The sequence below is a fragment of the Meriones unguiculatus genome, chromosome 14, assembly GCF_030254825.1.
Source record: "Meriones unguiculatus strain TT.TT164.6M chromosome 14, Bangor_MerUng_6.1, whole genome shotgun sequence".
Lineage (NCBI taxonomy): Eukaryota > Metazoa > Chordata > Mammalia > Rodentia > Muridae > Meriones > Meriones unguiculatus.
The window spans coordinates 39,854,704-39,867,583 of record NC_083361.1 but is presented as its reverse complement, the minus strand read 5'-3'; the positions used below and the strand labels follow the sequence as shown (position 1 = coordinate 39,867,583).

At 38.4% G+C, this 12,880-nt stretch overlaps 1 protein-coding gene across 3 annotated transcripts in view; it reads right to left on the bottom strand.

Moving 5' to 3' along the window:
* Positions 1 to 222: 222 nt before the first annotated feature.
* Nell1 (neural EGFL like 1) overlaps positions 223 to 12,880 on the bottom strand; it is a 951,197-nt gene continuing 938,539 nt past the window's right edge. For all 3 annotated transcript variants that reach the window (XM_060367221.1, XM_060367220.1, XM_060367223.1), the window contains 3 exons: positions 11,832 to 12,008; positions 9,418 to 9,642; positions 223 to 680 (listed from right to left, as the gene is read on the bottom strand). In XM_060367221.1, the coding sequence (XP_060223204.1) occupies positions 630 to 680; positions 9,418 to 9,642; positions 11,832 to 12,008 (453 nt within the window). In that variant the 3' untranslated portion in view covers positions 223 to 629. The remainder of the gene's footprint in view (positions 681 to 9,417; positions 9,643 to 11,831; positions 12,009 to 12,880) is intronic.

Genomic DNA, 12,880 nt, shown 5'->3' with positions numbered 1-12,880 from the left:
TGCAACAGGGAGGAGATAGTACTTTTTGAAATGATGTTTAATGATGTCTGGTATCCTTTCCCCTTCAGTGTATTGTACCTGCCCTAAGCAGTTTTCAGCTGAGTGAGTGGGCATCTGTATTCAACAGTTTGATATGGAAGGATGCTGTGGACAGATGCTACAAATCTTCATCAACACGTCCCATGGGAACCTTCATACTGTGTGCAGTGTATGAGGCAGAAGTCACAACAGGCAACTTTATTTTTTAGAATTTGATCCAAAAATCAAAAATAAATAAATAAATAAATGGTGCCAAGTCTCTATTATGTTAGTACACAAAAATAAACAAAAAATACATTAACATTTATCATGGGAACCTTTAAATGTATCCTCAGATGAGCTGACGAGGGGAATATGATTTACAACACTGAGACTCAACAACCATCAACTGAAATGCACGGCACTGCAGGCATCTAGACTAGGTCAGCAAGGATGAGCAAAATGGCAAAGGTTGCCCAAACACCTTCCTCAGATGGAGACTTTGGTAATTGACTGTGGTTTAAAAAAAAAAAAAATCAGTCCCTCCTCTTCCTTGGGTTGGATGGTCATTTTGTCCATTTTTTTCCTGTGATGAGTCCATTGAAAACACTTCAGTTATTCTCTAGACACTCCAGATCCACAGAGCAGCAGACTCTCCCATTCTGTGCAAAAAGAACATAAATGTCAGATACTGAAACAGAATATATACTGATGGGCAGTTTGCAATCTATGTTCAAAACAGCTGAGCAGAGAATACATTTCAAAAATGGGATGAGGATGTTTAGTTTTGAAAAGGAAGAAACGATGGGATGACCTTCTAGATGACCCTTGGCTCAAGTTTGCTAACAAAGCAGAATGTCCTTTCTGCATTCAAACTATGCTCTGGATACACTCTAACACCCAAGCAATTCAGAACTTATTTATTAACCTTCTTTCTCAAAAGCACTTCACAAATATAAATGTCTCAAAGGAAACAATTTCCCATTTCAAAACTAATTGAAAGTATCAGTAAGACTGAAAGCAAATCCAAACTAGATTTCACATACATACATACATACATTATGGTTAAATATGACACTCACCTCATTAAGGATAGGGAGGGGGAGTGAGCACTTAGGTGAATAAATTTAGGAAACTTTATTAAAATTCAATTTCATCAATTATATATAAATATGCTTTTATAATTCCCTTTAATGAATCTCAAATATGACATTAAAAAGAAATTTGTCTCAGAAAAGATCCTTGTGCCCAGATTTTTGGTTCTGTTGCTCTCCTAAACAAGGACTATGCATGGAGATAATTTAGGACTCCTGCACAGAAGTAGCCCATGGCAGCTCAGTATCCAAGAGGGTTCTCCAATAATAGAACCAGGGACCATCTCTGACATGAACTCAGTGGCTGGCTCTTTGATCACCTCCACCTGAGGGGGAAGCAGCATTACCAGTCCACAGAGGAAAATAGCCAGTCCTGATGAGACCTGATAGACTAGGGTCAGATGGAAGGGGAGGAAGGAGTAGCTCCCCTATCAGAGGATTGGAGGAGAAGCATAGGAGAAGAAGAGGGAGGGAGGTAGGTTTGGGAGGGGATGGGGGGGTTACAGCAGGGATACAAAGTAAATAAACTAATAAAAATTAAAAAAAGAAAAGAATTACTTTAAAAAAAAAGAAATTGGATGTTCTCTGCCCCATCTTAAATAGATCCAACCTTTCTTCCTTTATACTTATCCTATTCTCTAAGTCCTCAACTCCAGCAGGTGTTCTCTGTTAATCCAGCAGCCACACCTGCTGGGAAATTTTGGTGGGCTAACTGTAGATCTCCACTTTTCCCTCCTTTCCAAATCCAAATCCAATCCCCTTTCATCTCTAGCTCTGTGCCAAACCACTTGCTGCAGTCTCCCTTTCTTGTCTGTCCCCATATAAGGAGATCATGCAGACCTTCTCCCCCAATCTTCCTTCCCACTCATACTTTGTTCCAGCTCCCAGTTCCAGCAGGCAATCCCTGAGAACCTGTCGGCCACCTGCATATGTTCACTGTTTCTTCTCTTCTCCAATTCCAGCCACCCAGTTTCATCCCCAAGTCTGTAACCGACCACCCGCTGTGGTCCCCCCTTCCTCGAAGCCCCTATCTCCAGCATCTTCTAGGGAAATTTCAGTTAAATCTTCTCTTCTAACCTTCCTCCCAACTAGTCCTTTGGTCTCAGTCACCAGCTGCAGAAGGCATTCCCTAGGAGCTCTCTAGCCTGCTGGCTGGTGGGCCAGTGAAGCAGGCAGTGAGCTGCAGATCTTCACTCTCCTTTCCTCCAAGTTCAACCCCCAAGGACCCTCCCCAAGTTTATACACCTGCTGTGACCGTTCCTCATTCTCTACCCCATTCCTAGGGACTAGGCAGATCCTGGTGGAACAGCCTGCCTTCTTCTCTCCTGAAGATCCCCTCATCCACCCCTATTCCTAAGTGTCAGTACCTCATACCTAGAAGCATGTTGTGCCCCAAACCTCCTATGGCCACATTTGGCATTATCTCAGAATCATTCCCTACCAGTTCACACACAGCTGCATACCCTCCTAAGAACCAGAAAGACAACATAAACTAAGGAACAAAACACACACCTAACAAAGACAAGGCCTAGCACTTAGATTTACAACCATTCTAAACCCAGATATCTAAATATCCGTATAATAATGAATAATATTATATCCGTAAAAATCCATATAAATATCTGTATAAAATGAATTATAGTGAGGACAATATGTCCCCACTAGAGCAAGGCAACTTTACTGCAGTATGCCCTGAAAAACTCCACATGCCGAAACATAAAACAAGGAAATGAAAAGAGGTCTTAGGGAGGAAATTAATATAACCATTAAAGATCCATGAAAATACAAGCAGTAGAAGGAAATAAATAAAAGTTTTAGACCTGAAAGTGAAAATAGAATCAATAAAGAAAACACAAACTGAGGAAAATATGGAAAAGAAAAATTTAGGAACTTGATCAGGAACTTCAGAAGCAAGCCTTACCAACAGAATGCAAGAGATCGAAGAGAGAATCTCAAGCAATGAAGACAAAAGAAATGGACACCTTGGTCAAAGAAAATGTTAAATCAAAGAAAACTGCAGGCAGAAAACAACCAGGAAATCTAGGACTCTATGAAATGGCCAACTCTAAGAATAATAATAACAACAACATGAATAGCAATAATAGTAATAAATTATAATAACATTAAAAAGAGACCCAAATTAAAGGCATAGAAAATATTCTCAACAAAATCATTGAAAATTTTTTCCTAAAAAATTAGATTCCCAACCAAGGTACAAGAAGCATACAAAAAACCAAATAGACTTAACCAGAAAAGATTTTTTTTGTAGTAATATTTTAAAAATTGAATTTACAGAACAAAGAAAGAATTTTAAAGGCTTCATGGGAAAAAGACATTTAAAGGCAAACCTATCAGAATAACGCCTGACTTCTCAATAGAAACTCTAAAAGCAACAATGACCTTTTTTAAACTTTAAGAGACACAGACACCAACCCAGACTACTAAACCCAGCAAACTATTCAATCAAGGAGTAAAAGGATAAACACATTCAAGATAAAATCAAATATATGCAGTATCTGTCTATAAATACAGCCTTACAGAAGGCATTGGAGGGAAAATTTCATCCTGAAGATTATAACCACCCTCAGAGAAACTAAAGTAGAAATTCAGAAGAGAAGCAAAACAACAAAACATACACACATGCACACACACTTGCACGCATACAGGCACACACACATGCACATACACATGCACACATTTGCACGCATATAGGCAGACAACACATGCATGTACCACCACCACCAACATAGCAAGAATCAACAAACACTGCTCACTGATATCTCTCAACATCAATGGTCTCAATTCCCTAATAAAAATATACAGACTAACAAAGTGGATGTGAGAAAAGGATCCAGCACTCTGCTTTATCCAAGAAACATACCTTAACAACAAGGATGGATATCACTTCAGGGTAAAAGGATGGAAAATGACATTCCAAGCAAGTAGATTTAAGAAGTAAGCTAGTTCTAGGTTATCTCCATGAATAGAACCCTGACAATGCAGCCACTTCTGATGAGAACTGATAGACTAAGATCAGAAAGAAGGAGAGGAGGACCTCCCCAAGTCCACTGATAGGGAAAGGGGGGGGGGGGGACCGGGAGGGGAGGAGGGAGGGGCTTATGGTGGGATACAAAATGAATAAAGTGTAATTAATAAAAGTTAAAAAAAAGAAGTAAGCTAGTATATCAAGATTAGTATTTGACAAAATAGATTTTAAACGAAAACCAATAAGAAGAGATGGGGAAGAACACTATATACTCATCAAAGGAAAAATCCAAGAGGGCATGAAATTCTTAGCAGGCACTAAACACAAGAACACCCAAGGTTGTAAAAGAGATACTATTACAGCTTGAATCCCTCACACACTATGATAGTGGGAGACTTCAAGACACCACTCTTACCAACTAACAGGTCATCCACATAAAAACTAACAAGAGAAATGTTGGAGCTAACTGACATTATAAACTGTATGGGCCCAACACCTATTTTAGGATGTTTCAACCAAGCACGCACACAAAACCTTCTGATCAGCAGTTGGTGGAAATTTCTCAAAAATTAACTACATACTTGAACAAAAAGCAAGTCCCAGCAGATATAAGAAAACTGAAATAATTCCCTGCATTCTCTCTGACCACCATGGATTAAAGCTGGATGTTGGTATAATGTTCTTTTAAAATGTATATGCCTTACCCTTGTTAATTCAAATGCTGATTTTCCCACCCCCAACTCTCTGGTTTCAATCTGGATATTGCATTGTGATACTCCCTATAAGAGTTCCTGTCTCAACTCTTGTGTAAACAGGACACAAATAAAGCAACTAGATACAATGTTGTGCAATGGGAGGAGCCAGAGGACAGGAAAGAGGGGAGGAGCTAGAGAACAGGAAAGGGCCAGAAGGAGGAGGAGCTCGAGGAGAGGAGAGAAGGAGAGCAGAGCAGAGGGAGAGCAGAGAAGGAGGAGAGAGCTTGGAGGATTTGGAGCATGAACCAGACCTAAGATTTCACAAAAAGCAAGTATAATGTGGGAAATCTAAATGTTAGGAAACTGAGGGCTTGGTGGTTTAGGAGGGAGTAAATATTGCCCAGCATTGTGTTCTAGGTTAACTAAAAACCCAGTCTCTGTGGGGTGATTTGGTTTTACAGCTGTTTAAGATTAGCAGCAAGCTTTACAAGAAGATAAAACAATAGTAAATATTAATAGTCGCCTACAACTGCTGGATATTAACAAACAACAAGAAAAGCTTACAAACTGATGGAAACCTAACAACTCATTACTGAATGAAAAAGATGAGTCAAGACAGAAATTGAGAAAGAAATTTAGAACATTTTAAAATTTAATAAAAACAAAATATAACATACCAAAAAGTAAGGAGAGATAATGAAGGCAGTTCTAAGAGTCAAGTTTTTATAGCACTAAGTGCCTACCGAAAAAATGAAGATGTGGTACTAGTATATCTGTAAATTCTAGAACCAAAAGAAGAAATTGCAACCAAAAGGAGTAGATGGCAAGAAACAATCAAACTCAGGGCTGAAATTAATAAAATAGAAAGAATAACAAAACAATACAAAAATATCAATGAAACAAAAAGTTGGTTCTCGGAGAAAATCAGTAAGATTCACAAGCCCTTAGCCAACTTAACTAAAAGGCAGAGAGAAAAGATTCAAATTAACAAAATCTGAGATGCAGTATAGGACATAACAACATATACTAAAGACTCCAGAGTCATAGGACATACTTTAATAACCTGTACTATGCCAAATTAAAAAATCTAAAAGAAATGTATAATTTTTCAATATATACCACCTAACAAAGCAAAATTAAAATCACATAAGCAATTTAAACAGATATATAACCCCTAGTAAAATAGAGGCAATAATTGAAAAAAAAGAGAGAAAGAAAAGAAAGAAAGAAAAAGAAAGAAAGAAAGAAAGAAAGAAAGAAAGAAAGAAAGAAAGAAAGAGGTCCAGGGCCAGATGGTTTTAGCCCAGAAATCTATCAGAAATCTATCAGAATTTCAAAGAAGAGCTAACAGCAATATTCTTCAAATTATTCCACAAAATAGAAGCATAAGGAACATTGGCCAACATTTTTTATTAGGCCACAATTACCCTGATATCCAAACCACATAAGAACCCAACAAAGAAAGAATTACCAGCCAATTTTCTTATGAAGGTAGACATAAAACACTAAATAAAATACTTGCAAACCAAATCCAAGAACACATAGAAAAGATCATCTATCATGATCAAATGAGATTCATCCTAGAGATACAGGGTTGGTTCAACATACATAAATTAATAAGTATAATCCACCAAATAAAAAAACTAAAGTGAAATAGCATAATCATTTTATTAAATGCAGAAAAGGCCTTTGACAAAGTCTAGCATTCATTTATAATAAAAGTGCAGGAGAAAAATTAGGGATTCAAGGGGCATACCTCAACATAAAAAAAGGAACTTTACAGCAAGCAGTTATCCAACATCAACTTAAATGGAGAGAAACAAAAAGCAATTCCACTAAAACAAGGAACAAAACAAGGCTGCCCTTCTCCATACCTATTCAACCCAGTATTTGAAGTGTTAGCTAGAGCAATGAGACAACTGAAGGAGATCAAAGGGATACAAATTAGAAAAAAAAAAAAAAAAAAGACATCAACTCATCTTTATTTGCAGATATGATAGAATACATAAGTGACCCAAAAAGTTCCACCAGGAAATTCCTACAGCTGATAAACACTTTTAGCAAAGTAGCTGGATATAAAATTAACTCTCAATAAGCCATAGCCTCTCTCTATACAAATGGACTGAGAAAGAAATCCGGGAAATTACACCCCTCAAAATAGTATTAAAACATAAAATATATTCTGGTAACTTTAACCAGGCAAGTGAAAGATTTGTATGACAAAAACTTCAAGACACTAAGGAAAGAAATTGAAGAAGATACCAGAAGATGGAAAGATTTCCATCACTCAGAACACTCAGCCTTAAAAGGGATAGCTCCATCAAATCTCTTTCAGAATCAAAGAACCTTGCAGAAGATGAGACAGAAAACATGTAACAGCCAGAGGAGGTAAAGAGGTAAAGAACACCAAACAAACAAGGACTTCAAAACAGTAGTACCAACACACATGTGAACTAACACAGACTGAGGCAACAGGCACAGGGACCGCACAGAATGGAAAGAAACCATCTGCATGGATAACACCCGCAAATAAAAATTTAGTTTGCTCCAAGGGAACCTCCCCAGAGAAATAATCATTCTGTATGTTATGCTCCATGCCCAGCAGTAAATGACCAACAGAAAATGCACTCAACAGCCTTTCTCCTTTCCTATTCTAATGTCATGTCAAGGTTTTTGGTTTCTTTTTGAAAATTTTCTTTTAGTTTAGTCTTTATTTTAATTTTATTTATATATTTATGTATTACAATGTATTCACTTTGCATCCCCTTTGCAGCCCCCTGTCTTGTCTCCTCCCTAACCCACCCACCCTCTTTCTTCTCCCACTATGCCCTTTCCCCAGTCCCCTGGTAGGAAGGACCTCTTCCCCTTTTATCTGACCCTAGCTTATCAGGTCTTATCAAGACTGTCTCTGCATCTTCCTCCTCTGTGGCCTGGAAGTATACCCCCCAGGGGGAGGTGATCAAAGAGCCAGCCATTGAGTTCATGTCAGAGACAGCACCTGAACCCCTTACCAGGGAAACCACTTGGAAACAACAAGGACCCTAGAGAAAATGCTTAATCCTTATTCAGAAGGGCAAATGGGATAGATATCAGAAGAGAGGACAGGGAATAGGACAGGAGCCTTCCACAGAGAAACTCTGAAAGACTCTATCCACCAGGTTATCAAAGGAGATACTGGTCAAACTTTGGACAGAGTGCTAAAATCCTTATGGAAGAAGAAGGAGATGGAAGGACCTGGAGGGGACAGGTGCTCTACAAGGAGAACAATAGAGCCAAAATACCTGGGCCCAGGAGGGCCTGCAGAGGCTGATACTCCAATTAAGGACCATGCACAGAGAGGACCTAGACCCCCTATTCAAAGGAAGCCTATTTTAAATTTTTTTACCCTACAAATTCTTTTTGTACATGTTATGGCTTCTCGTTTTGTGATTTTTTTTATGGGAGTCCTATATGTGAGAACAAATAAGTCTTTACATCTGTGTTTCTCGGGCATTTTCTGGGGTTATTTTCCTTCTGTTTGTTTTGTTCTATTCCAAGGTATTTGTTTTTATTTTATTCATTTTCTATTTTCAAAATTATACCCTTTAGATTCTTGTTTGTTTTCTAAAGGAATAGATCTGGAAGGGAGAGGAGGTTGGAAGATACTAGGAGTAGAAAGAGGAAAACTAAAATCAGGATATACTGTATGAAAAAATTTATTTCAATAAAAGAAAAGAAATGGACAACCCAGGTGCCTGTCTTTTGGCCACCCTGTTTGTGGTGGGTACACTTCCAGATGGAATTATGGCTTGTTTGCTCTAGGATGTTTGATATTATTTTTATACTGGGGATTCATCTTAATATAGTACATTCTAGGAAACAGGAAAAAATCTAACTAATAAATCCATTTTTAAAAAGGCAAGCTGGAAAGCCTCCACTGATGGCTGAGATGGAGGCTTTGATGGGACCAAGTACACTGTCATCCCTAATATTATTAATCATTAATATCTGAAAGTCATGTTTTGGCTGAGATTTTGATTGTGCTTGGTTAAGCATCAGTGTAAGCTGACTTCCATTACAAATTTTGGAACACTGAAGAGAGGAAGGGCCACCTTTCAAGTCTGAAAGACACATGAAAGTACTTCATGGGAAATCCTCCAAAAAGACAGAGACATAATAACAGTCAAACACCACTAGAGATTCAGGAACATGTTTGGCAAAGTAAAATAAGACAAAGAAACAGCTATGTAGGTCTTTCTCCTGCCCACACCACTGATAGTTACTGTAATTTTCCAGGATCAAGCTAAGAATTTTTATGCTCTCTCTTTTCCCTCCTCTTCCCTCCCTCTTCCTAACTTCTCTATTTCCCTATCCCTCTTTAGTTTCCTTCTATTTTTCCATATTGTGGGTCAAAATAATTTGAATTCTCTATAATTGCAATCACAGTCAGATGTTAAAATTCAGTGGTTTTAAGGCAAATTCACATTATTACATATCCACTTGGAATCTGCTTTTATACAGGAGCCAGCTGTTATGTGTCTACACTCACTGTTCTCCTGTGAGAAGATGCACCCCATGCAATGTGTGCTCAGGGATTTCAGAAGGAATCTATGTATGGTTCATACATCCTCGGACAGCAGGTTACCTTGCATTTACAGGTTGTACAAGGAGATCCAGCCATTGTCCACACTGAGCCACTCAGCCTCGAAACACCGGAGCTGTCCAGGCAAGTCTTTCTGATGTCATAGGCAACATTATCAGCCAGGCAAGGGTCATTGACACAGCGGGGACAGCACTCCCCTTCAAAAATGGCTGTGTATTCACAGCTCAAACCAGGGCAAGTGAGAGGCCAGCAGTCCGCCTCTCCTTCCTGTGGAGAGAAAGATGAAATGAGTGGCCCTCAGTCTTATGCAGTTTTATATTTCCAGTATCCCTTGGAGAAAGAAAGTGCTACAGTTCTTATTACTCTCTTGTTGAATGCTTCTCGCTTGCACCATGATACATATAATCTATCTTCCTCTATGAAGACCCATCTTCTACATACATAGCTTCTATGAAGATATCACCTTCCTCTGGATGGTTTTGCTGACTACCTAATCTAGAGTTCACAATAAGTCTTAAGTCAGCTTGTTGTGTTCCAAGCACAGTGTGCAGTTATTTTTATCATGGTGTACTGTTTTTATAATCAGGTTATACTGTATAATTGTTATAACTCAACATTAAGTTGAGCTTTTGGGCTCTGATTGGCTGTTTTTCCTCCCTGATGATAATCAGAGTTTTGTCCAATAGGTGCTAATAGAACAAACAAGCAAAGAGATGATAAAATATGGGTAGTATATAAAGGATGCCTGCTTCTTTTAAGGTCCAAAGTTAGCTCTTCAGAATTAGAATATTTCAACAGCTGTATCAACTGAGAAACTGATGTCAAGTTCAGAGCTAGGTTGAATATTCTCAAGAGAAACCACCTCATGACTTTAAAGTCTTCAAGTCACAAGCCTCTACCTTTGTCTCCTTCCAGTTGCAGGAATAATTGAGCTATCTATAACAGCTAAGTCTCTCCATACAGCTTCACTGTCATCACATTACATACTTTCAGCTGTGATGATTGTCATGTAAGTATTCAATGTTTCCAAATTCTGAGATTTGTAGGATTTTTACTATGTCTGTTTTGCTCACATGACACCACTTGGAGTTTGACACAAGCAAAGTCTTGATAAGTATTAAATGTGATCCATATTCATTCTAAAGTAATTTTAAGTTAATGCCCAAGAGTTTCCGTGATCCAGAAAATGTACATCCCAATGATTGGACATTCAAATGTGCTTTTGAAACTCTTTGAATGAAAACATCATGCAAGACAAATGCCAGTAATTTCAGCTATCTGATGACCAGCTTCTGTAAAAAATGTAGTTTTCCAGACTGACGCTGGAACCAGATCTGCAGTTGTGTTGGTTGTGTTTTTCCCTGGAATAGAATTTACAAAATTGGCCATGAACTGAATTTATCTACATTGCAGTCTTAGTATTAAGATGGAGTGTAAAGGATACATGATGAAATTCCTTGCATGCCAACCTGGGGATTTATGGAAACTTAGAGAACAATTTCTCTGGGTGCCAGTTTTCATATAATAACCAGAGAGAGAAAAATTCATTTCAATAAACACTAAGCACCAGGCTAAGAGCTTCCTTTATGAGCTGACTCAGGTAGAATGCTCAGAGATGGAGCACCATAATTCCCAATGTGCCATGTCCTTACATCTTCCCATCCCCAGAAATCATTGTCTGTACAGTAATCTGACACACACTGAATGAGATCTGGAAATCATGTGTGTGTGTTTTTTTTAACTTCCCAAAATCCAGGAATATACCTGTTTTTCCATTAATATTTAAAACAAATATATGATGTTCTGTTTGAACAACATTTCCAAGGGATAAAACACCACCCACAGCAGTTGCAATATTAATAGTCTTCTGTGGCACTCAGCTAAGTCCCTGCTATGTATTGAGTGCAGTAGTCATCTTTCACATACATTGTCTCATTTCCTACCAATATTTGAATTGGAACCCATAAACCTGTGAGCATTTAAGACAAAGAATAATAACAGAAATGCTTTGCCCATGAGACATTTATAGAATTGTATTATCAGCCTTGCCCACCCAAACTCTGTTGCTTCTATTGTTTCTTCTATTAGCAGTGGTACAGGTTATATCAAAAGCAATAATAAGCTTGGATCTGTCTAGACAATCATCACCTTTCAAACCACTGAAAGCTAGTTTATCAGGATTTTTCCTGCTTTGGACATTCTAAAGTATATGGGTGTATACAAACTGCGCTCAGGTTAAATCTGTTTCATAAACACACCCTTTTTTTAAAAATAATTTTGCAGCATTTAATATGCAAGGTAAATACCTCCAGGCAGAGTACATGCCCCTCTGGTTAAGCATAGACCATGCTTCTCTGTGTAGTACTAGATACAACTTGTAACTTCAGCCCCAAAGCACATGCGTTTATAACCTTTTCTACAGTGAAGGCACCAGGATCTTCAGGAAATGGACATACCAGACATCGGCATTGCTGGCAGCTGTGGGTCCAGTTGTCTCCACTTCGATAAAGCTTGTGTCCACTTTGATCTAGGCATTGGCTCGTGACCCTGGTGTCACACTCTGGGCAGCAGAAAAGGTCAACATTTGGATTCTGACAATCACAAGCTGTCCGTCGGCAGAATATCTTCCCGTCCTGTTGAAAGGTAAGGTCAGGACGTTTTGTGATTAGAAACTGTATGCACAGATGCACTATAAAAATCAAACCTTGTAAATACATCATAGAGTTCACAATACACTTCTTAGACTCTGAATCCATATTATCAACCTCCCACCTTGTTCAAAGCAGGCATAGCCTTTCTTTACTGGAGCTTGCCTGCAGAGCCAATCAAGAGACACTACTAAGCACACCCAAGTGTGGGGGGGAATCAATTATGTTCTTTGAATTAAAAAAAATGTTCTGGATAAGAATTACAGCTAATGTAAGCAGCTAACCTAAATGTGGGCAAAAAATGCATTCCATATGGAAGGGGAAGTACATGGTGGTAGTTGTATCTGGGGGAATGAGCAGGAAGGGGAAAGTGGAACAGCAGGAAAATGAGAGGAAATAAGAACAAACTATGTGGTATGTGTTTGTGGAAATATAATGAAAGCCTGATATTGTGTGCTATGACAGTGAATAAGAAAATAAGCTCATTTCAGTAGAAAAGCATGTGACTGCATTTTTCTAGTTTACAAGAACACTAGAAAACATGCTGAACTGTACTGCCTAGTTTTATACCTGCCCCAATACTTAAGGAATGTGAGAAGAAATAACTGAGGTCCAGAGACATTACAGGCTGTAAATGGTTTATGCGCTTGATGTAATTTGCATCTTGAAGGCTTACTGCTGAATAAGCTCACCCTTCTAGTTCTTTCTGAATTCTGGATGGCTAGATGAACTCAGCTGTTCTGGCTCAAACTCCTCTCCAAACTGACTGATTCTAACTGGTTTCTTTCAGCTTCTTACTGAGTTGCTCTTCTTGACCTCAAACTAACTCTGGCAATGGGTTCTAATCTTTTGGATCC